This window comes from Pithys albifrons, chromosome 8 (assembly GCF_047495875.1).
Source record: "Pithys albifrons albifrons isolate INPA30051 chromosome 8, PitAlb_v1, whole genome shotgun sequence".
NCBI lineage: Eukaryota > Metazoa > Chordata > Aves > Passeriformes > Thamnophilidae > Pithys > Pithys albifrons.
Genome location: NC_092465.1, coordinates 39,124,496 through 39,152,490, shown reverse-complemented (window position 1 = coordinate 39,152,490; position 27,995 = coordinate 39,124,496). Strand labels below are relative to the sequence as shown.

The 27,995-nt window shown below is 47.4% G+C and overlaps 1 protein-coding gene and 3 non-coding genes across 5 annotated transcripts; 2 read left to right on the top strand and 2 right to left on the bottom strand.

Annotated features, from left to right (window-relative positions):
- Positions 1 to 206: 206 nt before the first annotated feature.
- MCM3AP (minichromosome maintenance complex component 3 associated protein) lies at positions 207 to 25,725 on the top strand. Of its 2 annotated transcripts, none has more exons than XM_071562043.1 (28): positions 207 to 1,008; positions 1,096 to 1,319; positions 1,991 to 2,069; positions 3,435 to 3,582; positions 4,624 to 4,820; positions 6,326 to 6,465; positions 6,894 to 7,091; positions 7,303 to 7,571; positions 8,107 to 8,269; positions 8,827 to 8,987; positions 10,833 to 11,077; positions 12,360 to 12,544; positions 13,609 to 13,709; positions 14,514 to 14,645; positions 15,295 to 15,408; positions 15,544 to 15,696; positions 16,119 to 16,316; positions 16,610 to 16,678; positions 18,154 to 18,288; positions 18,680 to 18,833; positions 19,286 to 19,544; positions 19,873 to 19,970; positions 20,991 to 21,381; positions 21,500 to 21,757; positions 22,431 to 22,560; positions 23,261 to 23,449; positions 24,035 to 24,185; positions 24,306 to 25,725. In XM_071562043.1, exons 1-28 carry the CDS (start codon positions 258 to 260, stop codon positions 24,462 to 24,464), a joined length of 5,451 nt encoding a protein of 1,816 aa, XP_071418144.1. In that variant the 5' UTR covers positions 207 to 257; the 3' UTR covers positions 24,465 to 25,725. The 2 variants fall into 2 exon arrangements, with proteins under 2 accessions (XP_071418144.1, XP_071418143.1); XM_071562042.1 differs by having other exon boundaries at positions 12,357 to 12,544.
- An 844-nt stretch (positions 25,726 to 26,569) lies between these two features.
- Positions 26,570 to 26,651, bottom strand: TRNAS-GCU (transfer RNA serine (anticodon GCU)). The gene has a single exon. It is a non-coding gene; the product is annotated as a tRNA-Ser (tRNA).
- Positions 26,652 to 26,831: 180 nt separating this feature from the next.
- TRNAM-CAU (transfer RNA methionine (anticodon CAU)) lies at positions 26,832 to 26,904 on the bottom strand. The gene has a single exon. It is a non-coding gene; the product is annotated as a tRNA-Met (tRNA).
- Positions 26,905 to 27,013: 109 nt separating this feature from the next.
- TRNAS-GCU (transfer RNA serine (anticodon GCU)) lies at positions 27,014 to 27,095 on the top strand. Its single transcript has one exon. It is a non-coding gene; the product is annotated as a tRNA-Ser (tRNA).
- The last annotated feature ends 900 nt before the right edge of the window (positions 27,096 to 27,995 follow it).

The following is a 27,995-nucleotide window of genomic DNA, read 5'->3' as shown; positions in this document are numbered from 1 at the left end:
CGCCCCTCCTCCCTCCCTCGCCCCTCCCCCATCCCTCCCTCGCCCCTCCCTCCCTCCCTCGCCCCCCTCGCCCCGCCCCTCTTTCCCTCTCTCGCCCCTCCCTCTCTCGCCCCTCCTCCCTCCCTCGCCCCGCCCCCAACCCGCTCCCCGCCCTCGCCCCGCCCCCCACGCACACACCGTCTCCCGCGCGCCGCCGGGGGTCCCCTCCCTGCGCATGCGCGCCGCGCTCCGCCCCGCTCTGTGGGGGCCGCTCCGCCATGTCGGCCCGGGGTCCGTTCCGCGGCCCGCCCTCCTTCCCGCCGCCGCTGCGCTTCGGCCAACCTGCCGTGTTCGGCCAGGGCGGCGGCCCCGCCAGCCTCTCCTTCGTCCCCGGGCCCTCCGCGGCCTTCGGGTCGCCCTACGCGCTGGGCCAGGCGCCGGCCCCGGTGGGGGACTCGGGGTTCAGCTTCAGGCCGCCCACCAGCCTGGGTGGCTTCTCGGGCCCGAGTGAGGCGCCGAGCGGTGGCGGAGCCTTCACGGCGCCCGAGTTCCGCTTCAAGACTCCCGAGAGTGCCGCCGCCGCCGCCTCCTTCAAGCCGGTGCCGGGCGGCGAGGCGGAGAAGGGCCCGGCCGCTCCCGCCGCCTTCGCCTTCTCGCCGCCCTTCGGCTTCGCGCCCGAGCCGGGCCCCGAGGCGGCGGCGGCCCGGGAGCCCTTCTCGGTGCCGCGGCCGGGCCGGCCGGAGGAGAGGGGCCCGCGGGCGCTGCTGGAGGAGCCGGGGGAGCCGGCGCCCAAGGGGCTGAAGCGGAAGGAGGAGCGGGAGCGCTCCCCGAGGCGGGCGGCGCTGCCACCGGAGAAGCGGGCGGTGATGCTGAGCCGGCCCCGCGGCGGGGCCCTGTTCGGCCGCACGTTGGAGGAGATGCTGCGCAGCCAGGCCCGTGAGCACCGCGAGCGCGGGGAGGGCGCCGGCACCGACCGCGGGGCCGCCGAGGAGCCGCCGCCGCCGGAGCCCCGGGACCTCCCCCGGGAAGGTGAGCGGCGGGGGCGGTGGGGCCGCCCACCTCTCTGGCTGCTGTCGCCCCGCTTTCTGACTGCTGTCGTGTCCCTTCCCGTCACAGATGCGGCCCCCGCCGCCCCCGCCCGCCGGCCCCGCGGCAGCGACAGCACGGAGGGACTGGGGGGCCTGTCGCCCGCCGAGCTGACGTCCATCCAGTGCAAGAACATCCCCGATTACCTCAACGACAGGACCGTGCTGGAAAAGCACTTCGGCCAGTTCGTCAAAGTTCGGCGGATCATGACTAGGCGCAATAAGAAAATGGCCATTGTTCACTTTTTTGACCATGTGAGTATCAGAAGTGGACGGCTCAAGGACTGGGAGTATTCAGCGTTCAGGGATACCTTAGAGCCCCTTCCAGTGCCTTAAGGAGGCTTACAAGAAAGAGGGAGAGTGACTTTGCAGGGTTAACGTAGGGAGAGGACAAGGGGGAAGAGTTTAAACTAAAAGAGTTACTGGTGTTAGATGTTAAGAATAAATTGTTCCCTGTGAGGGTGGCGAGGCTCTGCCACAAGTTTCCCAAAGAATTTGTGGCTGCCCCATCCTTTAAGTGTTCAGGGCTATATTAGATGGGGCGTGGAGCAACCTGGTCTGGTGAAAGGTGTACCTGTCCTTGGTGGAGCTGAATGGTCTTTAGGTGCCAGCACTGAGGTGTGTTGAGCAGGGAGCTCAGAGTCTGTATGGTCTGATCCTGTTCTGTGCTTAAAAACACACCTTTGGTTTAACCTTTTGGTTTGGTTTAACTTAGTGCTCTAAGTTTGGTGTAGCTCTTAGAGAAGCAGCATTTTTTTGTGGAAACCAGTCCAGCTCATTGCATGCAGATATTAAGTGAGAAGTTAAATTGCAGCAGTCAGGATTTTGTGGGAGTTGGTAAATGTTTCTCTGGCAAAACTGCCCTGTGAGTTTTAATGGTGTGATGTCGATAGCTTTTCCTGCTCTCTGTGTTTGTTTTCTTTCAGGCCTCTGCAGCTCTTGCCAGGAAAAAAGCAAAAGAGTTACACAAAGACATAGTAACATTTTGGCAAAAGAAGAAGATGAGTAAGTCTGTTTCCAAATTACTTGGTGATGTATAAACACTATGCTAGCTGCTCTTCTCTTGATGTGCTGAGAATGATGCCAAAATTATCTCCATAGTAGGAGAGATCATGGTTGAAAATTGTGCTGAATTCCTGTTGTCTAAGACATTTTGCTTGATCTGAAGCCAAATGCTGTTTCAGCCATGGGAAAGAGCTGAAGACACCTGAAATGATGGTGTAGTTTTACAGGAGAATTTAGAAATCCTTTATATGGCCACACAAGAGGAATATGGTGATGTTAACTTTGTGCTTCTATGTACAAGCAGGATTTCTTTGGGGGTGTAAGGAAACCCAGTTTGAAATGCCTTGCTGCCTGCCTCAGAACATGGACTGGGGTGTGGGCTTCCAGTTTTCAGGGAAGTGTCCTGGAACCCAAGTTAAGGAGTGGGTGTCTGTTTTGCTGAGGTTGCTGTTCTGTGTTTCAACAGTTAGATGCTGTTTGAACCAAAAAAGAGAACAACCTACAGCATTTAAAATTGGGAAGCCTGGATTCCAGGTGCTACTTAGGAGGAGGTTGTTCAATGCCCAGGCAAATAGTGGAATTGTCACGAGCTTCCCTTTCTGTAGCTTTATGAGTGCAGCACATGTACCTGGGAGATGCCAGCCTGGGGATGCATTTCACCTGCAGCATGTGAAAGGTTCACCTCAGCTTTGACCAACCGCAGCCTCACCTGCCAGGGAACAAACAGCTGCAGAGTTGTCTTCCTGGGAATTAACATCTTGAAGCAGCAGCTCTAGGGCTACCTCTTTGCCTTTGCCATTGTGTTGTGGTGTTACATCCCTGGCAGCATTTTAAAATAACTATTCTGAGAGGATTCAAGAAATCCAACTGGTTTAAAAATTGTTCCCATGAGAATTCTCCCCCCTGCAGGTGTAACTCGTGCTGACTTCAGTCTGTGCTTGGGTATGTGAAATACTTAGAATAGTTCATCAAGAGCACAGAGAGTTGTGATTTACACAGGTGAAATGGATTTCATATTCCTTGGGAAGTTCTGACTTGTGGATTATATCCCAAACCCAAGAGAACTTTCATCTGGATGACGATCAGACTTCATGTACTAACAATCTACTGACAACTGCAGTTATTGCTAAGTGATATTTTGTTGAAAAATACTTATTCTTTACAGACCCTGATAGCAGTTGATAGAAACTTAACTTCTATTGCAAGTTGTACTGAAAGTTTTGCATGCATGTACAAAACTGTGACTTAGTTTTATTTTCTGATAGTATTTTTGTATAACAAAGTACTCCCTACCACACCCAAGGGGTCAAGAAGGGGCTGTTGTTTAAACTGCTTGGCAGATTTCATGTGTATGTGTCATTTCAGGTCCAGCAAAAAGAGAATTTTCATCCAAGGAGAAGAAAGCAGGGGAAGATGAGGGAAGGCAAAGCAGTGAAGAGCAAAGCTATCAGCATTCCCCTCTTCGGAAACCTTCAGTGAGATCCTCTGCCAGCAGTGTCATGCCTGGGAGAAGGTATGTCTGCTCTTCTGGGAATCCACCTGCTGGGAAATGGGGAGCCTGGAGAAAAATGACGATCAGTGTGTGCCAAACAGTCGTGTTCTGGTCAAAGAGTGTGTTTCCCTTCTCTTCTGGTTTGTCTGAATCACAAACACACAGCTCTCACAGTTTGTCAGAAAGATGCTCCTAACTGAGTGTTAAAGACTTTTACTTTGGTCTCTGAATTTCTTTGGAATATTTTGTTCATAACAACGTAAAGCACCTGCAGCAGTGAAGCTTGAGGGAACAGAATGACAGTGAGAGCCAAACTAGGGCTGAGCAGAATGACACTGTGAGGGGCTGTGATTCAATAAGCTCCTGAAGTGAGCAGTTTCCTTTGTGGGCAGTTAGAGCTCTGTGGAATGAGAGTCTCCTTTTCAGAGTAGTTTGGATCATTGTCTTGTCTCGCTTTGAGTGAACAGTTTGCACAGGAATCCTCCTGCTTTGTGGTAGGCATGGAAGTGCAGGGTTGTCACCTTTCTATCTAGTCTGACAAAAGTATTTGGATATGTGTAGTCATATAACTATAAAATTAGTAATGTGTTAAAGGAATCAAAGTTCCTTGAGCTAAAAAATGTTTGCCCTGTAAAATCTTTTAATAACCTCTCTTTCTATAAGAAGAACTTGTTTTTTTTCTGAAGCCAGCAGGCCAGTTCCTAGCTTAAAATACAAACTGCTGTGCCACAGTGGTCAAAAGTGCTACAAGAGCCATCTGTTTCTGTGCTCTCTAAGACACTTTCAGTGATACCTTTTCTGTTGCACAGAGGCTGAAGCTTTCCCCACAATCCAAAACCACGTGGCAGCATTGTCAGGGCAGTGCTGAGGATTTAACCAGAGTAACTCCCAGTGCTGGTGTCAGCTCAGAACAGCCTTAGCGCATCCAAATGTACTTCCTTTATGTGTTGCCTTGTGAACAAAATACTTTCTAAATAGATGCTGGTATCCTGAAGAACAGTGAATTAAGACCAGGACATGCACTAGGGTATTATTATTGCTAAAAAACCCTGTTCTTTTTAGTTCTCCAGCAAAGAAGCCTGGTCTTCGAAAGGCACTGCAGTTTGAAGCAGATCTGTTTGACTCCAGTTCAGAAGGGCAGAGCTCAGAGGCCTTGGGAGCTTCACTGTCATCTCTGAGTAACCTGGTGGGATTGGTGGCAGAGACATCCGAAGACAGATACCGGCTTTTGGACCAAAGGGACAAAATCATGCGGCAAGGTAACTGCACCAGTTAATGAGCACTAACATCTGCCTCTCTGCTGGGAAAATGGAAGTGGTATTTGTTGCAAAGCTGTTGTGATATTGTGGAAATGGGAGTTTAACATGGAGCACTCTGTAAAGTACTCATCTAGTATATTTTTTTTTCTTCTGTAGAACACACACAAAAAATCTGTTATACTTATTGCAGCTGCAATTTCTTGTGTAAAGGGAAGGGCAGACAGTTCATCTTCTGTGAAGGAGGGCACCCAGGGATATTTGCCTCTCTAAGCCTAACTGCATTTTGTAGAACCATGGAATGGTTTGGATTGGAAGGGGCCTTAAAGCTCGTCCAGTCCCACCTCCTGCCATGGGCAGAGACACCTTCCACTATCCCAGGTTGCTCCAAGCCCTGTCCAGCCTGGCCTTGGACACTCCCAGGGATGGGGCAGCCACAGCTTCTTTGGGCACCCTGTGCCAAGGCCTCTAGTGTTTCTCTAAAGTCAAATTATACACAGCTGGCAATTATTTCAGGAAGTGGCCAACAGTGCTGGTTGTAAACCCTTCCATCCTTTCTTGCAGTTTCAAAACTGACCCTACTTTCAATCTAAGATCTCAGTTTTACTATCAACAAACAAATTTCTTGTCCACTTATTGTGGAATTTTGACAGTGCTGGTGCTTACTTAGGACACAGAACAGTCAATATGTGCAGTCCTGGACAGGCCCCAGAGTGAGGGAGCCCCATCGTTGTGCATTTCTTACTACATCAAGGTGTGTGTATAGCCTTGTGTGGTCAGGGCTCTTTTGGCACCTCAGGGTAATAGCTTGTGTGCTGGTTTAATGGCGAACCAGCAGGGGAAATGAACTCACCACGAGAGAGATTATAAGTCAGAGCTAAAATTTAATAATAATATTACAATAAAAACACTGACACAAAAGGGAAATTGCTTTCAGCTCACAAAAACTCAGCAGTATAACCCAGTGTCCTGGGGCACAAACCCAAGGGGGTTTGTTTGCCCTTGTGCTGAGACCCCTGTGGTTCCCCCAAGTCCAGAGCAAAAGGAAATGAAAAACCTTTTGGTGCAGGTGAGGGCTGTGGTCTGGGCGAGAGCAGGGATCTCCTCCTGTCGAGGTCCTGCTGCTCCTCTGGATCCGACGAGAAGTTACCAAAGTCTTCTTACCCACCGCTTATGTACCCTCAGGGAGCACCCAGTCCCTCCCCCTGGGCGGGGACTCACACAATGGGTGATTAACTCTGGGAGCAAGGGGGTGTTGAACTGTTGATGGCCCATTAGCAGCTCCGCCCCCCTCAGGCTGGGTGTGAAGGTGATAATGGCTCCCTGGGCAGCTGCTGCTAATGGCCCATTGTCCTTGGGGAATGAATAGAGGGGGTAGAATACACAGCTTTGATCACCCCCACACAGTGTCAACTGGTCCCTCCTGCTCAACTAGGACAGCTTGTCATGGGTAAAAGCCAAACCCAAGGGATGCTTAGTGTTTGTTCAAATTTTTTTTTATTTTTTAGCTCGGATAAAAAGGACTGATCTTGACAAAGCAAAAACTGTTGTTGGCACTTGCCCTGACATGTGTCCTGAAAAGGAGCGTTACATGAGGGAGACAAGAAACCAGCTCAGCACCTTTGAATTGCTGCTGGGATCTGACAAGGTATGAGATTGCCAGGATATCTGTTATCCTGCTGCTCATTAAAGCTGTCAGTGTTGTTTAGTTTATTGCTGGGTTCAATCTGGTGGAAAAATTCTGTAGGCTTTCATTTCAATTTCTGTAGGCTTTGGTTTTAATTTCATTAGTTCTTTTAATTCTCCATTGGAAAACAAGAAGGCTAAAGAATTGCTTTTTCACTCTAAGTTGTCTTTTATTTTAGTACTGTAGTTCTAAAACTATAATTACATATTGTATGTAATTATGTATAACAATATATATATTGTCTTGAAGGTTATGAGTTTGAGACTAAGTCACCACTTTAATAGTCTGCTCCTTACTGAAGCAAAGGCATAGATGGGATGAAATCTTCTTTACTCCTGAAAAGTTGTCCATACCTCTTGGATTTTGATTCTTTTCTCCACATCTTGCAGGTGGATCATGCAGCAGCAATCAAGGAATATAGCAGATCTTCAGCAGATCAGGAGGAACCTTTGCCCCATGAATTGAGACCCTCTGAGGTGCTGAGCATGACCATGGACTATTTAGTGACAAACATTATGGATCAAGGAGAAGGAAACTACCGGGAATGGTATGACTTTGTCTGGAACAGGACTCGTGGAATAAGAAAGGTGAGCCCTGTGGATGGAGGTGTTTGGTGACAGAAGGTAACAGATCACATCAGTGTAACACAGTGAAGCAAAAAGCAATAGTCATTCAAACGTTTTGAATTGCACAGTGACTCAAATACAGTGAAATGAGTTTTTCAAAGGTAGTGCCAGGTGACTCTGCTCTTCAACTTGTTTAGATTATGTGTAATGCATTTTTTATCATTCTGGTTAGGACATAACCCAGCAACATCTCTGCAACCCGCTGATGGTGTCTCTGATTGAGAAGTGCACTCGCTTTCACATCCACTGTGCTCACCACTTGTGTGAAGAGCCCATGTCTTCCTTTGATGCCAAAATCAACAATGAGAACATGACTAAATGCCTGCAGAGCTTGAAGGAGATGTATCAGGACCTGGCTAACAAGGGGATTTCCTGCAAGAGTGAAGCAGAGTTCCGAGGCTATAATGTCTTGCTGAATCTCAACAAGGGGGATATTCTCAGGTGGAAACAAAACACTGCTTGTTTTCTCTTTGCCTTTGGAAAGAATTAAGTTTAGAAGAGGAGGCTCAGAGGTGACCTCAGCACTGTCTAGAACTTACCAAAGGGAAGTTCCGGCCAGGTGGGGGTTGGTCTCTTCTCCCAGGCACTCAGCAATAGGACAAGGGGGCACGATGGGCTCAAGCTCTGCCAGGAGAAATTGAAGTCAGAGATGAGAAAAAACTTGTTTGCAGAGAGAGTGCTCAGGCATTGGAATGGGCTGCCCAGAGAGGGGGTGGATTCCCCATCCCTGGAGGGTTTTCAACTGAGCTTGGCCGTGGCACTGAGTGCCATGATCTGGTAAAGGGACTGGAGTTGGCCCAAGGGTTGGACTTGATGATCTTGGAGGTCTTTTCCAACCCAATCCATTCTATGGTTCTGTGATTAGGTCCAGACAAATTGTAATGCTCCTAATTTTAATTCTGTGTTGTTAACAGATTGCTGTTGTGTTTGTTAATATTAAAGCCAAAGGTTTGTCTCTGTCCTTTTGTCTCCCCAGAGAAGTTCAGCAGTTTCATCCAGAGGTTAGAAACTCGCCTGAAGTTAGGTTTGCAGTTCAGGCTTTTGCTGCATTAAACAGCAACAACTTTGTGAGGTTTTTCAAGCTCGTGCAAACAGCTTCCTATCTGAATGCCTGTCTCTTACATGGTTATTTCAACCAGGTAAGAAAAAGGATATATATTTTTTTAAGTAGTAATCAGTATAACAGTCTGGGATTTAGCAGAAAACTTAGTAGGTATTGAGCTTTAAAAATAGTGTTGCTGTTGCTTCTTCAGAAATGTTAAAAATTTATCATGACCTTTCTGCTGTGATATAAAAGGGAAATACTAAAATGCTCTTCTTGGCAATTTTTCCCCATAACTGTGTCGCAATATGTATTTGGCCTGAAAATAATATCTGGAAAGCAGAAGCAGGTGTGAGAGTCTTGCAAAGTAAATATGAACCTGCACTTTCAGAAGCCCTTGCAAGGTGTTTTTTGTGCACAAGATTCACAAAGAGAGATGCTCAAAATGAGCATCATGAAAGAGGAACAGAAACTGGAAAGAAAGCAAGTGCATAGATTTTAAAAAGAAAGTTAAATCTGAATAGTTGTTTGTGTGGATATTTGATGACAAAGTATTGATGTATAAAACATTATTTTGTCATTTATTGTACACTTAATATTAGATTTTGATTCTTTCTTGGTAGTTATGTGGCTTTTTCTTTTCTCTTCCCCCAGATTCGTAAAGATGGTCTCAAATCCCTCAATATTGCCTACACTCTGAGCACCCAGAGATGCACAGCCTTTCCCCTGGAGCACCTGGTCCGCATGCTGCTGTTCAAAGATTGTGAGGAGGCAGCTGATTTTATCAGTTATTATGGCCTGAGTGTATCAGATGGGTAAGTGTGAAAGAAATGATGTCTGGGAGGGGTCAGACTGGTGTCAGGTGAAGGGCTGATATGGGGGAGCTGCTCCTGATACTGGGATACTGGTGGGTGCAAATTTTAATAATCTGTTCTAGTTTTTATTGCTGTAGTTATGAGAAGTTCCTTAATTTTGCATCTTTCCCTCAAGAAATGGAGTCTGTATCCCTGTAGCTACTTCATAGAGTCACAGAATGGTTTGGGTTGGAAGGGACCTCAAAGCTCATCTCATTCCACCCCCTGCCATGAGCAGGGACACCTTCCACTAACCCAGGTTGGTCCAAGCCCTGTCTGTCTTGGCCTTGGACACTTCCAGGGATCCAGGGACAGCCACAACTTCTCTGGGCAACCTCTGCCAGGGTCTCACTACCCTCACAGGGAAAAATTCCTTCCCAATATTCCATCTAACGCTGCCTTCTGTCAGTGGGAAGCCATTCCCCCTTGTCCTGTCGCTGCATTTGTCCAAAGTCCCTCCCCAGCTCTCTTGGAGCCCCTTTAGACACTGGAAGGGACTCTGAAGTCCCCCTGGAGCCTTCTCTGTCTGGGCTGCACAGTCCAAACTTCCTCACCTTGTCTCATAGGAGAGAACACTTCCCACAGCACCATTTTTTGGTGCTCTTGGCACTGGCTTCTTTTTTCCCTTGGCTTGGTGAGATGACAAGGGATTTGAAAGATCAAAATTCCTTCAGCCTTCTCAAGGGTGGTAAAAACAAGAGGGAAACATTTCCCCCAAAGGAAAAACTGCATGTTGAGATCAGTCTCCAGTGGACTCCAGGGACTTCTTTTCTAGAAAGAGACACTGTAGATAAGCCAGTAGGAAAAAAATCAGTGTAAGTTCTTGTCTTGCCATTGAATTGTTGTAAACTGGGGCTCTGTTGGAAATGAGGAGATGGTTCTGCTTCTTGGAAACTGCATATTGTGGTGATGCCTGCAGGGTGGGATGAAGCTGAAATGGCAGGCTAGTTCTTAGAGGATGTTGGAGGCAGTTCACAGGTCTGCCATGGAAATCCATACAGTGTAAGGTGTGTTCATCCAAACCTGGAATCTCAAAAGACTGCAGAAGGGAAAAACTCCAAACTTGAGCATGACAATTAGTGGTCTGTTTGCTGTCAGGGATAAGTGAAAAACACCGTAAAAACAGGACTGCTAAGAGAAAGTTTTGTACTCTAATAGCAACAAAGTATTTATTGACAACATTGGAGGCACAGCCAGTTCATACTGGGCAAAACTTGGCTGAGTTGTTTGTGTAAAATAAGCCATTTATAGTCTTAAGTTCATAGTTAAGACCTTCTAATTTCCATATTAATGGCTGGACTAAATCTTGGGCAGAGCTTTCCTTTTTTGGCTTCGAATTTGGGTGGTGGTCTCTTGTCTTCATCCCTTGGGTGATCTTGAAGCATCTTCATCACTGTTGGATTTCTGCCTTTTCTTTGTTCAGTGACATGACCCGTCAAACTTGTAAAACCTTGACTCTAATGCTACAAAATCTTGGATCTTTACCATTTCATCCTATTGAAATGTGCAGCTTAGTTTAATGTGTAACTTTTAACCCATGGTACACTCGTTTCTATAATTACCAGACAATTTGTACCAGAACAAAGTGGCTCAGCACTTCATGCTGTTCAGTGGCTGTGCTGTGCAAACGACATTTTGAAAAGCAGAATTAGAAATTTCACAAAACTGGGGATTTTTTGGTCTCTTTTCTCTTTGCTGTCAGCATTCTATTTTGAAGCTGTAAGTGTCCAAACCGAACACATACAGGTTACTGGAGCTTTTAACTTTTACTTTTAACTCCTGACTGTTATTTTGGTTTTTCCCCAGGGCTTACGTGGAGCTGAATCGCTCGGCTTTCCTGGAGCCAGACGGGTTACCCAAGCCACGGAAATCCATCTTTGTCAGGCAGAAGCTCACTGTCTCAGTTGGGGAGATTGTGAATGGGGGGCCTTTGCCCCCAGTGCCACACCACGTGCCTGTGTCCAGCTTCAACGGACAGAACAAGTATATTGGTGGAACCACCCCTGTGGATCAAGCTGGTAGTAGCCAAAAACCCAGCATGGAAACAACAGGTGAGAGCAAACATGCATTTTAGGTACTGCTCAGGAACATACTGCTGAGAGCAGTTTTATTTTACAAAGCAGAAACTGTTCTTGGCTGAGAGGGATTGAAATGATGTTGGAAATGTGAATGTAATGAAAATTTTAAAGTGTAAATCATAACCACAGAGTCACAGAATGGGACCTTAAAGCTCATGTAGTTCCAACACGCTTGATGTGGCAAGAGCACGCTCCACTAGAACAGGTTGCTCAGATATATTTATTTGTCTATCTATAAAAGCCAAGAACAGCCTGACTGATAAAGTGTATTTCCCAATTCTGGAAACACACGGTGAGAATTGAGTCAAATTTTGCTAGCATAGGGGAAATTATCAGATATTTGCCTTCTCCAGAAAACCAGCTTCCCTTTGCAGTTTGCATGATTTGATTTGCAGCTGTTTGTTCTCACTGTGTGTATAATCACAGAACCATAGAATGGATTGGGTTGGAAAAGACCTCCGAGATCATCAAGTCCAACCCTTGGTCCAAATCCAGTCCATTTACCAGATCATGGCACTCAGTGCCACGGCCAAGCTCAGTTGAAAAACCTCCAGGGATGAGGAATCCACCCCCTCTCTGGGCAGCCCATTCCAATGCCTGAGCACTCTCTCTGCAAACAAGTTTTTTCTGCTCTCCAATTTCCCCTGGCAGAGCTTGAGCCCATCGTGCCCCCTTGTCCTATTGCTGAGTGCCTGGGAGAAGAGACCAACCCCCACCTGGCCAGAACTTCCCTTCACGCAGTTCCAGACTGTGCTGAGGTCACCTCTGAGCCTCCTCTTCTCCAGGCTAAACACCCCCAGCTCCCTCAGCCTCTCCCCACAGCACTTGTGCTCCAGTCCCTTCTCCAGCCTCGTTGCTCTTCTCTGGCCCCGCTCCAGCCCCTCAATCTCTTTCCTCAACTGTTGGTTTTCAGGTTAGTTGAGCGTGTGCTTTTCTGTCCTTGCTGAAAGTACAGATATTTTTGTAGGTGTGAGGTGTGCTCACTTTGAAACAGTTGTTTTGTTGGAAATGTATGTGCTTGGTACTGGAGGTAATGTGCAGTGAAGTGTTTGAATATTTTGTATAAAATATTCATAAATAGGAACTAGTCTCTCTGATAATTGTGTTTTTAACTTTTAGGCAACAAGCTTCTGTTAGACTTGTTTTATGACCCAATGAGTTTTATCAGACGAGCCAGGTTTTGAAGGTAACAGTTTTGCTTCTGTGTGTGACTGACCTGTTTTTCTTAATTATTCTTGTCTCTTCTCCCAAGAAGGAAGAGTGGAAAGCAGAGGTGTGGGCTCAGAGGCTGCAGCAGGAAGAGTCCAGCCCCCAGCTCATCTGCCCTCGCTGTTGCCTTGTCAGCTGGTGCCAGCCCTGCCTCCTGCTCAGCCCATCTCCCAGCCTGCTGCTCAGCCCGAGCTGCTCCCTCCAAAGCCTCAGCCTGGCTACACAGACACGGTAGGCAAGCATAGACCCATCGTGAAATATTTGGGAAAGATCTGTGAAATACAAAAAAAGGTAACTTAGGTTAGGAAAGATAACTAAATTCTGAGGGTTTTTTAGTTTTCTGGAATGTGCATTTATTTCAAGTGAGGCATGACAAAGTTTCTGCTTGTGGGTACGTGACCATTAATGTTGGGTCTTGAATGTGCACCCTGTGTAGTTGTGCTATTTTTGTCCCTCCCACACGTGTTTGTGCTAATGCTGAGTGAATCTCAGGGTGTCCCATTGCTTTGTACAGCACAGCTGCCATATTCTACCTGAATGTGGCCACATTTCAGTGAATTTTTTGGAATCAAGTCAGCTAGAATGAGAGAAAGTCTAAAGTAAGCAAATAGGAATCCTTTAATACCTTCTCTTCTTAGTTATGCAAAGTAAACAAAAAATAAACGGTGGAGGAACTGGACTCCACACAATCTGTGAGATTCATAGTGAAGACCTTTTATTACACATAGCACACAGTTTATACAGGGTTAGGACCACAGCTCATTGGCTAAAAGAGTTACACACCACCATGCTAGAAACTTCAGTTGGTTAAAACCTGTCTCTCACAAGTCCCATGTTTATATTATTTCATCCTGGCTGGTTTTGTGCACCTGCAGAGTCCTGTGAATTCTTACTATGTTACTTCTTGGGGAGTAACCCTCCTCCCTACCAGCCAGCAGCAGCTGAGCTCCTTGCTGCTTCTGGCTGATAGCCAAGTCTCACAGGGCTTTCTGTAGATCTGAATTGCTCACTTTTGATTTTACCATAACTGCAGTTATGATTTCCTAACTTGACTTGCCCAAATTTAATACAGAAAGCTGCTTTTGTTTCTGGACTGTTACCAACCTTCTAAGTAGTCTAAGATTTTCAGGCCGTTGTGTTTGGTTAAGTTGGCTCAGTTTATAAGCAGAAATACAGATGATGCTGTGAGTTACAGTCAGTGGAACAAGTCTGGAGGGCTTTATGCCCAGTTTACACCCAGGCCACCCCAAAGAGGACTGGGCCTTGCTTCAGCTGCTTCCTCTGCTTTATTTCAGGACATTGCCAGTGTGGTGGATGGGCTCTTGCACGACGTCCTCAAAGGAGAGTGCAGAGAAGTGGGCAGAGCAGGAGCAGCTTACGTGGCCGCTGCTATCTGGTAAAGAGCATTTCTTGCTGGTTCTCCTGGAGTGTGTCACCAAAGGTGCCATTTGCCATTCCATCCCCTTGTCTGAAGATCATAAAACTAAGCACTGCAAGATCTGTGGTGTTACTGATGTGGTTGAGGGGAAGTCAGACCTTTCTTCGGGTGTCTTTCACTGTTGTCACATGCCAGGTGGCCTAAGGCAAGGCTCAGCCAAACCTCTGGAAGCTTTGCCTTGCAAGAAACCCGTGTTGTGGAAGGGAACAGGGACAAGAGGAGCAAGTTGAGATCTGGCTACTTCATAAACATTACTTCTCCAGGGCAGTTGGTAGAGTTGTAGATGTGGAATATGACCCAAACAATTATTATTCCACCACTGTTTTGGTTATTGCTGAACTGGGACAGCTGACCCAGACTGGCTGAAGTCCATTCCATGTGGTGTCATGGTCAGCAATAAAACTGGGTTAGAGGAAGATGATGTGGCTTTCTGGCTTTCAGGACAGACATTGATTAGAGACTGGGCATTGCTCTGCCCATGGGAAGTGGTGGCTGGCAGTCTTTGCTTTGCCTGCTGAAGGCATGGGGGTTTTCCCTTTCCCTGTTACAGTATTTTTACCTTCATGGATGAGTTTTCTTTTTTTCCTACTTTCTTCCCTGTCCCAGTGTGGGGAGGGGAGTGATCCAGTGGCAGTGTGGGTGCTTGGATAGTGGGTGGAGTCAGCCCACCACAAAGAGAAAAGTGTGAGGAGAAAAGCACAGAACTGAGACCTTGAATGAAAACTTCCTGGCTTTGAAAAGAGATTTGCTGTTTCTGCACAGCACCTCAGAGGCCACTGTGGAGGAGCTCGTGACTGAAGTTACAGGAGAGATCCTCAGACAAGTGACTGGAAGTGTTCTTAGTGTGGAAAGGCAGCGTGCCCAGGAGGAACAGCGCAGAGTGGAGGAAGAGAGGTGAGTCAGGGTGGGCTGGGAACACCCTGTGACAATGGAAGGACCCCTGGTGCCAACCTGAATCCTTTCACTGTGCTCAAGCCCCATGTCTTTCTCCCACCTGACAGAGCTGTCTCACCTTGAACTCCCTGGGGTCATGCAGACAGGGTGTCCTTTCTGTGTTCTCAGGTGATCTGCTAGTTAGCATTTCAATGACCTCACAGAGCCACTGTGAAAACATGGGGTGGGAATTTTAGGAACTTTTATTCATCCAGAGCTTTCAGAAAGGGACATGCATCCCAGCTCTGCTATATGCAGGAACTTTTCCTTCTGAGTGAGCTACTTGTTTGTAGCTTACTGGTGTAAGAATAAATAAGTCATAGAGAGATTTGTGTTGGAATGGACCTAAAGATCATCAGGTTCAACCCCCTGCCATGGGCAGGGATGCCACTCACCAGGTCAGGTTGCTCATGGGTAAATATTTCCCTCAAATAACCACATTGTCATCTGTATTTTTGAGGGAAACCTGGTTCCATTCAAAGCTCTTTATCTTTAGAAACCAGCTAGTGGGAACTCAGTTTTAGGCAAATTAACTGTTTGACACAGTGTGTAATGCCAAATTGCCAGTGGAATTTTTTCACCTGTGTAAATCTTTTATCTGTCCTTCCAGGCAAAAGCAGGAAAGAGAACAGGTAATAAAGCAGTTGAGCCAGTTGCTGGGTTTGGAATTAATGGAAGAAGTAATAAAGGAGAGTGTTAAAGAAGCTTCAACCAGTGAGTTAAGGTATGTACAACACGCTGAGTGCTATAGTTTGGTTTCCTAAATGTCGTGGCCTTCCCTGTTTGCACCTCAGCCAATAGAATTGTCATTGCTGCAGGTGTTCACCTGACTAGAGCTCTTTGTTTCCTTTGGAACTAGATGTGCCTTAGAACGAGACCGACAGGCCCGTATTGCCCGGTGCTCAGAAGAAGTGTGTGGTCACTTCATGGAGCTCTCTCTGGAGGATGAGATTTTCCAGATTGCCAAGGAAACCCTTCAGGAGCTCCAGTGTTTCTGCAAGTACTTAAAACGGTGAGTTACCGTCCTGGGACACAACTGCTTTTCTTGGGAATGTTGGAGAGGAGCTGTGAATAGAGATGGAACTACAGCTGTCTGGTTGTGTTCTTTTTGAGATAGTTTTTGCTGTCTTGTCTCTGTGATAAGGGTAGACCTTACAGTCTCATTATCAGCCTCTGCTAAATTACTCAGCTGTACATGGGAAGGGAAGCACACCTAGTGGGAGTCAGGTAATGAGCTTGGTAGAAGATTTCAGCTTCATCCTGTCTAGAAACTTGTAATAGTTTATCCTTGTATTCTTTTTGATGGACACTTGTTTTTTTGGATATGTGCTCAATGTTTTGTGGTTGCTGTTGTGGTCAGTATACAAATATCTGATGACAAAGGTCTGCAGAGGAGTTTATTAATGTGACCTATTTATGTGTTCTCTTCCAAAGGTGGAGGGAAGCAGTGGCAGCTCGAACAAAATTGAAACGTCAAATGAGGGCATTTCCAGCTGCTCCCTGTGGAATGGATTCAAAGCACCAACTGAAAGCATTGTCTCCCAGTGCAGAGTGGCCTATAGCCATGGAGAACTTGTGCAAGAGATTTGTAAACCTGGGGAATGGAGGAAAGCTGGGAATCTCTTGCACCAGGTAAGGATACTTCTAGTGGCATCAGTTGGCAGTCTGGTAGATTTGTGGAACAGAAGTTACCAAAAATTCTTTCATTGTGAGTGTTAGTGGTTTTGGAAAACTGTTTGGTCTTAAGTAGCCCCCAAAAGACTTTCTGCACAAATGCCATGACCAAGACTGAAAATCCAAGTAAATCTATTAACCGCTACTTTCTAAGGCCTCTGTGGTATTTCTCATGCCTCAGTGTTTCTTAAATTTAGTTTAAGTACTTGTTTTATACAAAAAAATATAACCAAGAATATTTTGTTTTCCAGGTTGAACTGGCTGAGAAACAAGACAGTGCACGAAATGAAAGTTCAGCACTTCTACCAGCAGTTGGTAAGGTATGCAGGGGTTTGGTTCTTGTTTTCATTCAAAGCAAGCTGTAACAGAAGGGCCAGAGATCTGAAAAATGGCAGTAAGGTGTGGCTAATCATGCCTGGATGTCCATGTGCAGCCTTGCTTCTGTGAGTATTTTGGAAGTAAGGGAAACAGGAGGATCCTGTGCCGGATCCTTCCCTTTGGCCACCCCAACCCCCTGCAGCGCTCCAGGCTGGGCACAGAGTGGCTGGAGAGCAGCCAGGCAGAAAGGGACCTGGGGGGACTGAGGGACAGGAAGCTCAACAGGAGCCACCAGTGTGCCCAGGTGGCCAAGAAGGCCAATGGGATCCTGGCCTGGATCCAAACTAGCATGGCCAGCAGGCCCAGGGCAGTGACCCTTCCCCTGGACTCTGCCTTGGGGAGGCCACACCTTGAGTGTTGTGTTCAGTTCTGGGCCCCTCAGTTGAGGCAAGAGATTGAGGGGCTGGAGCAGGGGCCAGAGAAGAGCAACGAGGCTGGAGAAGGGACTGGAGCACAAGTGCTGTGGGGAGAGGCTGAGGGAGCTGGGGGTGTTTAGCCTGGAGAAGAGGAGGCTCAGAGGTGACCTCAGCACTGTCTGGAACTGCGTGAAGGGAAGTTCTGGCCAGGTGGGGGTTGGTCTCTTCTCCCAGGCACTCAGCAATAGGACAAGGGGGCACGATGGGCTCAAGCTCTGCCAGAGGAAATTGGAGATCAGAAAAAACTTGTTTGCAGAGAGAGTGCTCAGGCATTGGAATGGGCTGCCCAGAGAGGGGGTGGATTCCCCATGCCTGGAGGTTTTTCAGCTGAGATTGGCCGTGACACTGAGTGCCATGATCTGGTAAAGGGACTGGAGTTGGACCAAGGGTTGGACTTGATGATCTCGGAGGTCTTTTCCAACCTAATTGATTCTGTGATCATAGAACCATTGAATGGTTTTAGTTGGAAAGGACCTTAAAGATCATTCCGTTGGTTCCAACTCCTCTGCCTGCCATGGGCAGGGACACCTTCCACTAAAGCTAATTTAATGAAGGTATTAGGCCATCTGATCCTTTGAGGTGTAACTTAAGGATCTGATGGATATTATGGGGGGTGATTTTGTACCTGGGTGACATGGAAGAGCAAATTGGCTGTTAGAGACCTGGCTTGTGGCATGGAGGTGTTTAAAAGTGCAGCAAGAGCCCTGGCTTCCTGTGGCTCCTCATGCACCCCAGAGGCCTGGGTGTGTACTGGATCAGTGTGGAAGTAAAGCAACACATGCATGGTCCTGAAATCCCCAAAATAAGGCTCATGTAACAGATTTAGCAGCTACAAATCCTGAAGGCATCTTGTCTATGGTGAAACAGGTGGGCAACAGATATAAAGAATTAATTGAACAGTTACTGCTTAAAGTATTGTAACTTGTTCAATGTTCAGACATTTCTCAGGTGGGAAAGAGCACTGAGGTGGGTCCTTTCATCAGCTTCTGTCTCTCTTTAAGTGATTTAGCTTGGACTCCCTTGGATCTCGTCTCACTAATCACTGAACATATTCCGGTTCAGCAAGAACAGGTTTTTTGGAAGGTGCTCTTGGTGTTGCCAAGTGATGATGAATATGCCAAGGATGATCCCAGCAGGTGAGTGGAAGAGCTGATTTCCTTTCTGAAACAGGGCAGACTTCTTTTATTTAGGTAGAAGAGCAATAGTAGTATGCAGTCCTTGATGTATTTTACCCTGTACCATGTCAAATTTCCAATTCGTTTTTCTTCTCCAGAGCACTCTAAAGAATTTATTACACTAATCTGTATTATCTAACATTGTTTAATTCTTTTTGCTCATACTGAAAGCAGAACTTTGATATATGATAATTTCAGGACAATTCACAGCTCTTTATTAGGGTTATTTATCATAACCTAAATACAGAGGATTATGATAAATTGTGGTGTCTTAGAGGTGGTGATACTAAACCCCTAAAATGCCATTTCTGACAACAAAACCCTCAAAATCCCACCTTTTCTTTTTTGCTAGGATACTGATGGATTGGTTGAAAGCCAAGTTTATGGGAGACAAAACCTGTAAGAAAAACACTTCACATACAGAAGGCAGAATTCAAACACTGACATTGTTTAGCTCTCCTGGTGTGCAGGGGAGCAGAAGCATTAAAGTCAATGTGTGTATAAAGGTAAGTGAGAACAATTTCATGATACCTAAGAGGCCATAAAAGCAGGGTGGGCTCTTTTGCAGTGGATCTTGTGTCCTGTCAGGTGGAGGGAGATGATACTGGTAAGGATGGAGTTGTTACAGAATATTCTGAGTTGGAAGGGACCCACAAGGATCATCGAGTCCAAAGACCAGAAACAAAAGATGGATTTTTATCTTGTTTGTAACCATCTGCAGTAGCAGAACCTCAGTCACCGATTCCTGTCCTAAGTCAGGTGCTGAAGGGCATTTTTGTGCTCACCTGCACCTGTCAGAAACATCCATGTTGGTGGTAACAGCTCAGTGTCTTGGGTTTTGTAGAGCTCCTGGGAGGAGATGTCAGAGCTGAGTGGTGATGATAATAAACTGAAGAGTTTGATATAAAAATAGTTTTGTTTAGCTACATTACTGTTGTCATTTCTGTTGCCTGTCCAGGCGGCACAAGGTGCACTCTCTGACTCTGAGCTTGAAATGGCTGAGACACAGAAAGACTTGCTGGGGACCAGTGGCCTCATTCTTCTCCTGCCACCCCGAGTTAGGAGTGAAGATGTTGCAGAAGATGATGTGTATTGGCTCTCAGCTTTGCTGCAGCTGAAACAGTTGCTTCAGGCCAAACCTTTCCACCCCATAGTTCCTTTGGTGGTTCTGGTTCCCAGTCAGGAAGAGGAGGCCCTGGAAAAAGAAGTAGAAGATGGTATGTAAATTATTTCTGTGTCTTGAGAACATGAATGTTTTAGGCTGCCCCAAGTGGGACTGTTGTGGCTGGTGCAGCCTTTCAATAACCTCATCCAGTAAAGGGAGAGCCTGGGAAGTTCAGCATTTCTCAGAGCTTTGCTAGAAATCCTGAGGCCTTAAGAGCTCATCAGTTTTGGCTTCAAGTTTTCATTCACACACAGTATTTGATCTGAGAATCTCTGGGCAGAGATGGAGGAGAGCAGTGATGCTGTGAATGTAATGCAGGGTGTGTGCTCAGAGGAGGTGTGTTCTTTCTCTGTAAATGGTGAATTTTCTTATTTTTTAAGGTTTGATGCTGCAGGACTTGATTTCAGCCCAGCTTATTTCAGACTACACTATTGTGGAGCTCCCAGGCTCTGTCAATGACTTGGAAGGCACAAGAAAGGTAAGGACAGCAAGAGATAACAAATTATTATATTCTCAGTAGCTTAAACAGCAGCTGAGTCTTGTGTAATGGGATATTTTTTCCGTTGGATTTTCTGTAACATGGTGGGGGTTTTTAAGCTGTTTTAACAATTTTCCCACACACCTGACTCTGCTGGAGTGGGGTGCTTGCTTGTTAATAGTGATTCCAACATCAGCCAGAACTATTCTGAAATGAAACATTTCTGCTACTTTCCATTATTTGTGACTGTTCTATTTTCACTGACCAGAGGTCAGTGCGACTTGCTACAAAAAAAGATAATTTAGTCTGTGTAGTACTGAAACCTGCACTGAGACCAAAATTCATGGATTGACCCAAGTCCACTCTTGTCTGCCTTGCCTGTGTTGCTGCTCACGAGACAAGTGCTGGTGGTTGAGTAAACCTGTTTATCCTTAAGCTCACAGTCCTGAAATGCAGAGGACATTTTGTAGCTTTTCTGGCTGCCATGACACCCCCTCAGTATTATCCCATCTTGGTGGATGGGACTGAGAGACGCCTCTGTCCTCTCCATGTTCTGTTAGTGAGGAAGGATTGTACAGATCTCTCCCTGACAGGCCCAGAGTGATGCTGCCCCACAAACCCTCACAGCTTAACATCTCTGCAGTTCAAGGACTGCCAGGATCACACATGGCTTCTCTGGATATAGTCACCATGGGCTCATTTCTGAGTCTGTCCAATTTTTCCTGGATAAGTTTTCAACATCCCCAGTGTCCTGCAGCAGGGAATTCCACTGCACACCTGTACCTCATGAACAGCCTCTTTTCTCTGTCTTTTGAGCCTGCTGTGTGGGAATTTAGTTTATGGCCACCTAGTTGGAGAACTATTCTTGAAAACATTGGGATGATGATAGCTGATTTATTTGCACTTCCCTGCATACTCCCTTGAATAGTGTAACATCAAACTTAGGGTTGCAGGATTGAATCCTTTGTGTCCTGATCACTGCAGAGCAGTTTCCAACTACCTCTGGTTTGTGCGTCCTAGATCTCTGTGGCTGTGGGCTGGCTGGTTTCACGGTGTCCTGACTCCCTTGAGCTCTGCAGTCAGACCCTTCAGGAGTACATTGAGAGTGGGATTGATGGTGAATTTGGCAAGCGCTTCTACCATGACTGGAAGGAGAGGCGTTTGGCTGGCCTGCCCTCCCAGGAGCCTGGGGTCATCATAGAGCTCTACAACAGTGTGCTGCAGTTTCTGGCAGATGTGGCATCCTCAGAGCACCTTTGTGACTTGTCTTGGCCTGTGACAGAGTTTTCAGAACCTGGGGGTAACAAGCTGTTGCCCCACCTGCAGTGGAACATGCCAGATCACCTGGCCTGGCTGAAGAAGGCTGTGCTGTCCTTCCAGATTCCATACCTAGATCTGCCTCCCTTAGGTGGTAGGTACTTCACACAACAGTAATATCTTGGCAGCTCATGATTCTCCAAGGTGTGCCTGTGCTGCCTTGCTTCTGGCACAAATTCTTGCAGTTTACTTTGGGTTTTTTTGTTTGGCAGCTCCTTGGCGTCCTGTTTGCCACATGATTTTTCAGTATGTCTCCCAGATTGCAAGTTCTTCCCACACTCAACCACTGATTCAGTCTCAGGTGGAGAATCTGCTGAGCAAAACTTACAGAAAGTGGAAAAACAGAACAGCTGGGAACTCTGATGAAGATGGACCTTCTGTTGATGAGATCCCTTGGGATTGTATCTTGGCAGTCTGCATTGATCATAAATTGAGAGATTGGAAACCACCCAAATTGCCAATTGCTCCAGGTATTGCTCCTGCAACATGGATGATACTCCTTTTGTGATGGTGTTTAATAACAGTGGTGTCTTTATGCATGGCAACAAGTGACACGTAGCAGGGAGGGAGCTGTGGCCTTGCTGTGGTTCTGCACATCCGTCTTCTCTTTGGAGCGTGTGTTTACTATTAGTTATGACTTCACATGATCTTATGATTACAAATGTGCCTCTGGTTAAGAGTCTTCCAGCCCTGCCCTCCCAGTGTGAGAGAGTTTGCTTTAAGCAAAGGCCAGGAATTGCCCCTCAGAAGCCTTGTCAGCTGGGATGGCAGGCTGCCAGTTAATTAATTAGCACTTCCATGGATTAGTGAAGTTCATCTCAAATTCTGTTCGCCTTCAGCTTCAGGTGTGCGTGGTTTTTGGCTTAACTGCAGGGAGCTTCTTTGAATGAAATCACTACTTAATCCATTGAGTTTGGATGCAATAGAATTTTTAAAACTAATGGAAAGCAGCATTTCACACACTGCCAATAATCTGGTATCTGTTGAGTTCAAGATGGCTTCTTTTTGCAAACAGGTTACAACTGAAAACTGTTTGAAAGTGAACACTTCCTTTTTCCCCAAATTCCCTTTTTAATAACGAGCTTTTCTTCTGAAGGAGAAAATCTTTGCAAATTATTATATTGGGCTTGGGTTTGTTCACAGAAGCAGTAAGTGAAGATGGTCAGATTCGTGTGTACTTCTTCAAGGAGCATTTAAAGAACTACACTCTCCCTTTTTCATGGGACCAGGCCAGACTGCGCACGCAGGAGGAGATCCGGCAAGGCCACGAGAGGTGAGGGGGTGCTGACACTGCCTGTGGCAGGGAGTAACATGCAGCTGTTCATGGAGAATTCCAAGGAGGTTGTTTGGGACCTCAACAGTGCTGAAAATCAGTGTATGGCATCCTCCCAGAGTGTGCCTGTACACATCTCTGTGCTGAGACAGAGCAGTAGGTAGATTTTATTTGTAGAGGTTACTCAGCTCTCAGAGAAACTGATTGCTTGGGGAGTGCTGAAAGTGCTGTAAGAGGAGAAATGAACTTCAGCCAAAAATTGCTGCTGAGGCTTTGGAGTTGGACTTGTTTGAAGCACGGAGAGAAAACTGTGAGGTTGAGAAAATGTTGGATGGGTTGAGAGGGAAGGATGCCTTAGAGCTGTGTGGCATTATAAAGTATTTGAGTTCTCCAGAGTCTAGCTCACTTCCCTAGCCTCATTCAGAGGCAAGCTACTTTCTTTCCTCTTGGAGGCTTAGCTGCAGCTCTGCTGTGTAGTGGGTGATGTTTGGGGTGAATCCTCAGCTCCTGTCAGATGAGTTGCTTTCTAATCCCATGCACAGGTGGTAGTGTGTTGGACCCTGGCACAAGAGCATTATTTCTCCAAATGATCACTTCTCATTCTCTGCTGTTTCCAGTCTTCAAGCTAGCAGGGAAAAATCAAGACACTCATGCCAATTCCTGTGCTTTTGTTTGTTGGTTTTTTCCCTTCCCCTCACAGGGCAAGGATAAAATCTCCCCAGTCTTTTAAGAAACCCTCCAGCATCGCCATGATGCCAGATCAGTATGACACAAGCAAGCTGTCAGGTCAGGAAGTGAGCATTCCCAGTGCAGATGAATTCACAGACATGTCTTTGGCCCAGGAACATCTGTTGGCACAGTTGCAACTGGAAAAACTAGAAAATAGGAGGTAAGTTCCCAGAGCAGCATCTCTGCTGCTTCAGCCCAGGGTTGTAAACAATTTGTAACTTGTATGGAATGGGAAGCTGAACAGTGCTAGAAAACAGCCCAGACTATCTCCAGTTACATCTCATTTCATCAAGCACATCAGTGCAGTTCCCTGCTGTCTCCTACTTGCATCCCAGGAACAGTCCAGGATGGTACAAATTCTTGGACCTTTCAGGAATGCTTGGAAACTCTGTGGTCATACATGCCACCAGAACTGAAGCAGTACAATGTGTACAGTGGACTGTGTGTCTGCTGTGTCACAAATGTCTATAAACTTCTCTATGGGATGTCAGTTTGTAGCAATGCAGATCACAGAGGGGAAAGAACTAAAGCTTTTGAGGTTGACCCAAGAGGTTTTTGTCTCTTCTGCCTTTCCCATCAGGTGGATGCCTTCAGTGTGTGTGGCTCCTTTCTGTACCACATTCTTATGTAGTGGATTTTTGAAATAGCACTGGGCTATGTCAGACTGTGGAGTTCAGACACTTCTAAACCCAAAACTCTTAGTGTTAACCTGCTGGTTACTGGTGCTCTTGGTCTTCCCATGTAGGTTTGAAGAACAGTTGCACCGATACCTCACTGAGGATGTTGAGCCCCTTGGGGGTCTCTTAGGTCTTCCTCTCTACCTTCCCCAGTCTCTGCTGTCCACCTCAGCTGTCACCTGCCCGTTGGTGAAGAGTCCCACATCACCTGCTCAGGAGGTAAGATAAGATGAATTCTGAGCATTGACTAAAGCTCTGAGGAGTGCAGTAGTTGCAAAACCTCTAGTGGGAATTACCTTGGGAGAAACTCTCAGTCTTGTCTCTTTTCCTTCTGTCCAGGCCAGGAGTCAAGAGGGGCACAAGGTTTTGGAGGCAGAGCGAAGCCCTGCGCTGTCAGACAGACTGAAACACTTGCAGCAGCTCCTCAGGGCGGCCAAGGAGGCCGAAGCTGCCTCTGAGCTCCACCTCTCTGCTCTGGTGGACATGCTGGATATTTGAGCAGAGCTTAGATATGGACACTCAGGAAAGAAATCCGGGTCCTGGGAACTGAACACATAAACTCTCCTGAGACATGTTCCAGAGCAAGCAGGTGTTCTCCTGGGATAACAGCACAGAGCAGCCATGGGGCCTGGGCCCTTCTCACATGGCTGCCTTCCCCAGGGTCAGTGTGTTATGGCTGGTCCTGGGACTCCCTCCTTTTCTGCTGCAAAGCCACGGACGTGAGTCAGAAGCTTTTCTTGGAAGGCCTTACATGGTAGTGGTGGTTCACCCAGCTGTCATCATGGGTAAACACAGCTTTGGCAGGGGGAAGCTGCAGAGTAGCACAGGGTCCCTGGGAACATGGCAGTGAATGCTCCATAGACACAGTCCCTGAAGTGTTGTCTCAGCTCTGTGCTTCCTTCATGCAGGAAGCCTTGCAAGCAGTGTGGTTTGAAGTTCTTATTCTGTTCCCAGGAAAGTCAGTACTGTCATTCTCGAGTTGGAGCAGCACTGGGCCAAGTTTATGTTGCTCATTATAAATCCAGAAGGATTTTTGTGCTGCTGGGCCCAAGGTTTACTCAATATTTACAGCGTTAAAACCAGGTGAGTTGCTTATTCCACAGATTCTTCTCATGCAAGTTGCTTCCATCAGACTTCAGTGAACAGCTGTGGAGGAACAGTTTTCCTTTTGTTGGGTTTTTTTTTTGGAAGAGCAGTTTGCATTTTCCAGCACTTAGACACCTTTGGAAGCTGAAGACCTTTTGGTTTAATTCCCCATGTCTGCAGTACTCCTGTACAGCTCATTATCTCTTTTTTTTCCCTTACAAAATCAGCATTTTTTTCTCAGACAGAACCTTCTGGCTAGTGAAATGTAAATTAGGGCACTAAACACTGATTATATTGCCTACCAGACCCCAGTCTGCCTCTTTTTTCATTTGGACATCCACAGTAGTCCAGAAATGTCAGCTGCCTTCCAAGAGTGTGATTTTGTAGGGTGTTTTTTTAAAACATTTCATTTGTATTGTTTCTCTTAAACCCCAAATAGCAACAGTAGCTCAATGGTTCAAATAAGAAATGTAAACTGAAAAAGGTGGTGCTTTGAGGCTGTTTCTGCTACACGTGCTTTTGTTGGGCTGCGTTGTGAGAGTTGAACTGGTTCCTTGTGAAGCAAAGCCTGTGCCCTGCTCTTGTTCTCTGTCCACCTGGAATTCAGCTGTGAGAGTGTGGCTCACACCATCTGCTGTAAATGTGTTTTGTACCTAATAAATTTTTGGTGGCTTCATAAGGTGGTGTCTCGTTCCTGTGATAAAGCTGATGGTGCAGGATGCTCTGTAGGGGAGTGCTGCATTTAACCAAGGGGGTCGTGGGGGTCTGGTCTGCCCTCCATGGCACCTCTGCATCGTTTCACTGCGGAGGGAGAGCAGGGCCCATGGTGCCAGCCAAAAGGCCAAGGAGGGTGGGATTCGAAAACAAGTCTGGTGGGAAGAACTCTTACCTGTCTTTTCCAACCACACACCTCACAGTATTCAAGGTGTCCATCCATGGTTTCGTGCCTCCTTTGGGTCAGTTTACTTTCTGGTTGCACCCTCCTTTCGGGAAGGTTATCACCTTACTGCTCAACAGCCACTTTCTGCAGCAATCATTTCTATTTTCTTTCCCATAACTCTTGGATAAGAGACTTCCAGCTGCTCTGCACCAGGATGCTTTTTGATGCTTCCTCTCAATTTCTCTTGCTATCCCCTTCCCAAAATCCGGTGCTGCTGCAGGGCACCACTGCCCTCGTGCCCCCTGTTCCCAAAATCTGGTGCTGCCGCAGGGCACCAGTGCCCTCGTGCCCCCTGTTCCCAAAATCTGGTGCTGCTGCAGGGCACCAGTGTCCTTGTGCCCCCTGTTCCCAAAATCCGGTGCTGCCGCAGGGCACCAGTGCCCTCGTGCCCCCTGTTCCCAAAATCCGGTGCTGCCGCAGGGCACCACTGCCCTCGTGCCCCCTGTTCCCAAAATCTGGTGCTGCCGTAGGGCACCAGTGCCCTCGTGCCCGGGACAGGGTGCAGATGCCGTGTCACACCACGCACTCGCCCCGCCGCCCGCGGTCCAGGTGGCTCCGCGCGGCAGCAAAAAGACCGCGACGAGGGTGGGATTCGAACCCACGCGTGCAGAGCACAATGGATTAGCAGTCCATCGCCTTAACCACTCGGCCACCTCGTCCTGCCGAGCGCCGCCTGCGCCCCGCCTCGGCCCGCGCCCGCGGGGCTCCTGCGGGGAGCGGCGCTGCGGGAGGGCCCGGGCGGGGCAGGACGGGGCGTGCGCGGGGCGGCACAAGGTCCGCGGCGAAAAGAAAAGGAAAAAGAAGAAAAAGTAATAAAATAAAACAACAAAGCAAAATATTGCCCTCTCTGAGGCTCGAACTCAGGACCTTCAGATTATGAGACTGACGCGCTGCCTACTGCGCTAAGAGGGCGGTGCTGAACCCCCCGCGGTCCGGTCCCTGCAGGGGCGGCGCGGGCCCAGCCGGCGTGGGCGCTGCGGCGGCCGCCTCAGGCCGGCAGGGGGCGATGGGCCCCCACCGGGACGAGGTGGCCGAGTGGTTAAGGCGATGGACTGCTAATCCATTGTGCTCTGCACGCGTGGGTTCGAATCCCACCCTCGTCGGCCTTTTGCTGCCGCGGGGGAGCACTGCGGACCGTCGTCTGCGGGGCAAGGGTGCGGTGTGACACGGCATCTGCACCCTGCCCCGGGCACGAGGGCACTGCCCTGCAGCGCCATCGTATTTTGGGAACAGGGGGCACGAGGGATTGGTGCCCTGCAGCAACACTGTATTTTGGGAAGGGGATGGCAGGAGGAATTGAGAGGTGGCATCGAAAAGCACAGCCAAGGCGCTAGTGCAAAGCAGCTGGAAGTGCCTGTAGGATAATTCTCCTTCTCTTAAATTTCGAAGATGGCAATAACCTGTAAAACAAAGGAAGTATAACAAAGAGGAAAGTTTTATTTTCACACGCACTGTGTGCCTCAAACCACAGGGCGGCTGGAAACACACCTTGCATTCAAACTTCACAATTTTTGTAGTTTACCAAGTCCTGCCCATTTTCATCACAAAATGCATATTCATCGGTTTGCTGGTCTTGCCATAAGAGGTGTCTTCTCCAAAGGGAGAGAGGGGTGTCATTTTCTGCTCTATTGGTTGTGCAGAATCCCGTTCAAGAGGTGGCTTCTCCAAAGGGAGAGGGGGTGTGATCTTCTCCTTTACTGGTTGTGCAGAATCCCTCCACACTGGATGAAGGGTCTCCTTTGTTCACAGAGACCACCACACATCAGAGAGGCCTTTGTGCACAGGGACCTCTGCATGTTTATTTTAAGTACTTGGTATTTTTCCTCCCCCATCGCAAAAGGCCCTCCCTCGGTGCCAGGTCCTGACAGTACCTGGTACCTTATAATCTTTGCAGTAGGCCTATAAATTTCCTCTAAAATCACAGCAATGTAAAAAGAAACTCTAAATAAAGGAAAGAGATCCTATTCTAACTCAACTAATCTTGCATGTAATAAGACCATGTT